We start from the raw sequence: 6,152 nt of genomic DNA, 5'->3' as shown, positions 1-6,152 counted from the left end.
ATGTCCGCAAGGAAGCGGAAGGCCACCGACTCCATGGAGCAGGGTGAGAGCAAAGTATCCCTTGCACAGCCTGGCAGAGGGCTTGTCAGGGTGGTCAGCATGGGGCCAAGAGCGGTGGCAGGGGGAGGCAGGAGCTCCCCATCTGCCCCAGGAAAAGGCCCCTCCTTTCCTCAGCAAGCAGGGACCAGGCTGGGCACTGGGCACCCGCTGAGAGCCCCACGCCTGCAACGGCCCCTTCCTCTCCAAGGCCTCCAGCCCTGCCCATCAGCCAGCTAGGCAGGGATGGAGCAGGCCCTTGGCAGCAATCCTCAGGGACACTTCCCCCGGCCACGCACAGGTGCTCGTTCCCGCTGGCATTTGCTCTCTCCCCTCCAGCATGCATGCTGTGTCTCCGGGCAGAGGCTGACCCGGATGTCTGTGGGCCCAAACTGGAGAAGCAAGGAGTCTGTGCCCATGTGTTTTGCCTGGTGAGTTCCTCTGGAGCCCCCTCCAGCTTTCCGACAGACAGTCAGACAGCAGAGATTTCTCCTCTTCTCTCTTCTGCAGTATTTTGCCAACGAGCTTTTTCAGCAACGGGTCAAGGAAGTAGGACTCGTGGGATTTCTGCCTGAGGATATTCAACGCACAATCGCCCGGGCAGCGCAGAAGGTGAGGACCTGACAAGAACAGGGAGATTTGTGCCAGGAGAGGTTTGCCGGAGCTTAGCCCAGACCCCAAGAAAGAAATCCCTTCAAGCCGCTCTGGGACAAAAGTCTTGCTCCCAGCAGGTCCACAGAGGCTCCCGCACAGGAGCCTTGACCGCCAGGCGGCTCTGCGGGGTGTGACCCAGCAGCGGCCGCATCCTGCGCCCTGCCCGGAGGTGTGGGTCGGGCTGTGGAGGCCCTGAGGCTGCCGCTGATGGGGGCTGCTGTGCTCTTTCCAGGACTGCTTTGTCTGTGGTGACAGCGGGGCCACCATCACTTGCCGGGAGATGGGCTGCGACCGCAGCTTCCATCTCCCCTGTGCTGTGGAGGGTGGATGCATCACCCAGTTCTTTGGGCTCTACAGGTAAGGGCAGCCAGGCTGCATGGGGGAGGCTCCTCACCTTCAGTTGCTTGCCTGCCACTGTAAGCCAAGATAGAAAGGAATCCACAGTGGCAGATGCCAGCAGCCGGCCACATGCAGAGCCAGAGCCGGGCAATGCCTGGGGTTCCTTCATGCCTCTTCTCCCCTCCTTGCTCCCACTGGGGTAGGGCCCAGCACTCCACAGCTCGCCCATCCCTTTCCTCTTCCCCCAGGTCCTTCTGCTGGGAGCACCGCCCAGAGCAGGCAGTGGAGGCGGCTCCGGAGGAGACCACCACCTGCCTCATCTGCCTGGACCCTGTGGGGGACAGAAAGTCCTTCGGCACCATGGTGTGCCCAGCGTGCAAACACGCCTGGTTCCACAGGGGATGCATCCAGGTTCATGCCAGTCATGCTGGCTTCTACGGCTTCTGCTGCCCGCATTGTCAAAATGAGTATCGATTTCTGATGGAAATGCTCACCATGGGGATCCAAATCCCAAAGAGGTTGGTTTTTATTATTCCCAGCTCACAAGGCAGGAGGGTGCGAGCACTGTGCCATGCCATGCCATGCCAGGGCCTGTCCCAGCAGTCCTGGCTCTCCACTGTACTGTGAGTCTGGCCTTCAGCTTCACGGAGGACTTGGAAACACGGCAGGGAGGGAAAGAAGAGCAGGGACGCCCTGCACCTGCCTTTTGCCCAGCTGCAGGGGCTCATCAATTTTCCCTTCCTCCACCAGAAGGGGACTGTCGTGGGAAGACAATGGTGCCTATGAGCAATTATATGAGAGGCACAGACGCTGTGATGCCAGTGAGTGCCTTTGTCCAGCAGGCAGGGAGTGGGCAGAGGAAGAGGGGTAAGTTGCCAAAGCTGCACCCCAGGGCTCTGCACAGGGTCTCTGCCTCTCAAAGGGGAAGGGCTAAGATCGAGAGCTCTGCCGCGCAATCCTGTGCCACGGTCACTTCGTCCTCACAGCCATGAACCCGTTTGCTTCCTCAGGCCCTGGCAACTGCTCCTGTGCTGCTCCTGCGCTGCTGAGGGCACTCACAAACGCTGCTCCTACCTGAGGAACAGCACGGCCAGCTGGGAGTGCGACGGCTGTGCTGGACTGGGCACCGGTAAGAGGCAAAGCACGCGGGTGCCCCTGGGCTGGGGCCAGGGGCCAGGCAAGGCCTGGTAGCAGCTGCCCGTGCTGGGCTTGCCAGATCTGGCCTCTCTGCTCCAGGAGGCCTGGAGGCACCGCACTGGCCTATCCTGCCCCAGGTCTGGTGGAGCCGTGCCCTTGACCTTCCAGCTTCCCCTTACAGCCTCCAGTGCCAGCTTGGTGCTTAACGGCCCCACCACCTCCAGCCAGTCACCTCCATGGCACCTGAGACCAGCAGCCCCACCACTGGTAGCCAGGTGGCATTGGGGCACTCCTACGGCTGCCCAGTGCCTGAGAGCAGCCGCCGCTCCAGCTACCCTGGGCCCCAGCGGGCGCGAGACCATTCCCGATTGCAACGTCGGGCCCAAACTCCCTCGCCGGCCCAGAAGACACTGTAACAGCAGTCACACGCCAGCACCGAGTGATGAGAGCTGCACCTCCAGCCAGGCAGCAGTGGGGCTGCCCCATGGCCTTCTGGCACCAGAGACCAGCAGCCCCACCACCGGTAGCCAGGCAGCACCAGGGCCCTCCCGCGGTTCCCCAGAGCTGAGGGCAGCAGCTGCTCCAGCATCCCTGGGCCCGACCGCATGCGAGACCATTCCCGATTGCAACGGTGGGCCCAAACTCCCTACAGCCAGCCTGGACGCTGCTGCAGGACCAGCCGTGCACCGTCCTCAAGTGCTGGCCCTGATCCACACCCCGCCCCCCGCACAACAAAGAGAGCTGTTAGTCTCTGCACTGGGATATCCCACACTCGTTTGTCGGCTTCCTCCTCCTCTCCCTTTCTGGAGGGGCAGCATTAGGGGCTGGGCACGGAGGGTTCTCTTCTCCCTGCGTGTAGGCAGCACCTTCCCCAGACATCCCTCCTTGCGGGCTGGCCTGGGCCGGCTGCCCAGCGCCGTGGCCCTCTGCTTCGTGCCTTGCTGGCACCACATCTTGCTCAGTTTCCCCGGGGGAAGTTCACACCCACCCCCAAACCCCCTCTGTCTCTGGGCCTCTGTCCCTGTCCCCAGGAGTGTGGCCTGCACGGCCCAGTTGGTGCCGCTGCTGCCATCTCCTGGCAATGGGTGCTGCGCCTGCCCACCCGGCGCAGCCCTCATGGCTCGCCCACCAAAATCACCTGTCCTGGTCCCAGCGACTTTTGACACGCTTCAACTTTGTTTCCTTCTGGACAAGCCTGTAACCAATTTCCTATCCTCCTTGCCTAGGTTAGGGAGAATTGTGGCAAAGTGGCAAAGCTACTTTTCTTTAAGAGTTCAGTTCAGTGTCACATCCCTATTTGTGACACAAAAGCTTCCGTAGACTCTGTTCATACAGTCGCCTAAGGGCGCTCCCCAGTTCTGGGTCCTGTTCCCCAACACGATTGCTACTGTACCAACTGAAGGCTTCCTTCTTGCAGTATAAGCCAAGAAGTCATTTTTAGGAGAGATCGCAAACGCCTGGGAAGGACTTTACTCCACAGAGCTCAGCAGAGTCAGAGCAGTACCTGTTACTGAGGGCTTGAGTCCCGCCGTATGCCCTCCAGAGCAAAAAAATCACATGTGCTCTACGGGAGGGTAACAAGGGGCCTGGAAATGGCAATCATCCGCAAGGATTTCCCTTCTGTTGGAGACCAGCAAGTGCCTTTCTACTGCAAGAAGGAGAACAGCTTTGGTTACAGAGCGACTGCCGAACAGCTCTGCGGAAGCTGGCGGAGAGCTAGAAGGCTGAGTCAAAGACTAACGGTGACCAAAGCGCAAAGGAAATCCCGTGGGATGGCTGTACAGATTTGAACAACCCTCTGCTCTTCGTGGTGTGTGTGTCTGGTCTCATGGTGTGTGCGTGAAGTGCCTTCCTGACAGGCCTTAATGCAGCATGAAAGTTGATTCCTTAAAGTAGGGAGCGGCTGTCCTCTCGGAGGAAGGCAGGGGAACCTAGGAGCCCTGGTGGGCTGTTCTGCCAATAAAGAGGCAATGCAGAAGGAATGGAGGTGCAGAGGGTCCATAAGAGAACTCGGTGGCAGCACTTTGTCCTTCTAGTCTTGAGTGCTGTGACTGGGAAGGTGTGAGCTCTAGACGCGGCCAGAGCAGGCAGCACTCTTCAGGGGGATTGCGCTGTGAGCTCCGAGGCGCTCCTGAGCAATGGGGCTCAAAGGGAGCTGGCCAAAGAGCTCTGGTCATGCACAACCTCGCTCTGAACGGAGGTGCTTGCTCCCTGGCACCGTTCACCTCTCTTGGCATCTAGCCAACGGAGCTCTGTAATGCCCTGGCGTCAGAAGGCCGAGCAAAATCTCAGAAAGCCTGGGGAGGAGGAAACGCTGAGCACCAGAATTTGGCTTGGAAGGTGGCTGGTAGAAGGGGATGGCTGAGGACACTTGAAAAGCAGGAGCTGAAGGAGGCAGCCTGGGAAGCCTCTAGTCACTCTCAGCAGTGTCAGCCAGCTACTATTGTAGAAGGGCTTCTGGGGCTTTCTGGTTTCTGTCTCGGCCCTGAGTTGCATTTCGGACGTGGATGCTCCAACACTGGATTTCGCATTCCTTTTTTCCTACTCTGGTTGTGCCTGAGACACCGTCTGGTTTTCGTCCTGGTGTCGCAGGTGCATTATTCAGAGAAGTCGTTTGTCGTGGGGTTAACAAAAAGGGTTTTCAGCAACGCTCAAACGGTAATTAATCAATGATTGAATAAAAATCAAATGGTAATCAAAGGGTGATGAAGCAATAATTGAATGGGAACTAGAATCATTTAGGCTGGAAAAGACCCTTAAGATCACTGAGTCCAACTGGTAACCTAACACTGCCAAGTCCACCACTAAACCACGTCCCTAAGTGCCACGGCTACACGTCTTTTCAATACCTCCAGGGATGGCACCTCAACCGCTTCCCTGGGCAGCCTGTTCCAACGCTTGACAAACCTCGGCCCATCGATCCAGCCTGCCCAGACCCCTCTGTAGAGCCTTTCTGCCCTCCAACAAATCAATGCTCCCACCCACCGCCTCCAAAGCTGCCCCACAGCCACTTGCAGCTTCCTACCGCGCTAGGGAAAAAGGCCCCCACCGACTCTGAAAGGCAGTTTATTGCCATGGAAAAAGGCCATTTCTGCCATGACTCCCCAGCTCGTGGTCCCGCACGCCTTTTTGTTCCAGGGGCACCACGTCACCAAAGCACTAAGGACTTCAGGAGAAAGACGTTGGGCCACCTGCGACGCTTAGGCGCCATGCTGAGCTCCCGTGCTGTGCCCCGACCACCCGCCACTTCTGAGTGGATGGGATGGGTGAGCCCAGGCCAGGCTCAAGGCTCACTTCTCTCCCCAGTACCAGGGAGCCCAGAACCGGCCATGGTACTGCAGATGCAGCCTTACCCGTGCGGCACAGAGGGGAAAGATCACCTTCCGCGACCTGCTGGCAGCGCTCCCCATGCCGGGGACAGGAGCAGAGATTTTCCTTGGCCTTGGAGTCACACTGCCTGAACAGCACCGTTTGGCCAACAGTGCCGTACGCGACGGCTGCCCCAGGGGACCTGGCGTTTGACTCTGCGCATGCTGCAGGAGCAGCCGCCCCGGTTACGTGGGTGCCGAGGGCTCGGGCCCCCCGCCTTGGCACTTCACACCCAGCCCTGTGAGGCGGGAGCCATCTCACAGTGGGTGGCAGGTGGCCGAGGGCGTCCCTGCCCGCACTGGGGGCGCGCGCAGGCCAGCGGTGCTGATGTCACAGCGGCCACTGTAAGCCGCGGGGCCAAGCCCACATAAAGGAACGCTGGGCACCAGCCGTGCGTCAGTGTGACCTGGTGAGGTGAGGAGAGGGTAGGGGAGTGACAGCGCTTGCGCAGGGCTGCCGAGGGAGGAGGGGGGCCCCACACCTTGGGGCTCTGGGCCTGTGCTGCAAGCTCACCCGCGTCTTGCTTCTGCCTCAGAGCCAGCAGGGGAGCGTTTGCAGGAGACACCCCAGCGCTGCTGGGACAAGGACTCTCCAAACGCTCACCGTTGATGTGTGCC

The 6,152-nt window shown here is 59.8% G+C and overlaps 1 protein-coding gene across 1 annotated transcript; it reads left to right on the top strand.

Annotated features, from left to right (window-relative positions):
- LOC135314017 (PHD finger protein 7-like) lies at nt 1-3,329 on the top strand. The gene is made up of 9 exons (XM_064455687.1): nt 1-43; nt 376-467; nt 547-648; nt 923-1,047; nt 1,278-1,547; nt 1,780-1,896; nt 2,040-2,158; nt 2,729-2,862; nt 3,198-3,329. The coding sequence occupies exons 1-9, from the start codon at nt 1-3 to the stop codon at nt 3,327-3,329; spliced, it is 1,134 nt and encodes a 377-aa protein (XP_064311757.1).
- Nucleotides 3,330-6,152: the final 2,823 nt, after the last annotated feature.

This window comes from Phalacrocorax carbo, chromosome 6 (genome assembly GCF_963921805.1).
Source record: "Phalacrocorax carbo chromosome 6, bPhaCar2.1, whole genome shotgun sequence".
NCBI classification, from domain to species: Eukaryota; Metazoa; Chordata; class Aves; order Suliformes; family Phalacrocoracidae; genus Phalacrocorax; species Phalacrocorax carbo.
Note: the sequence above shows the minus strand (reverse complement) of the source record. Positions and strands in the feature narration are given on the sequence as shown.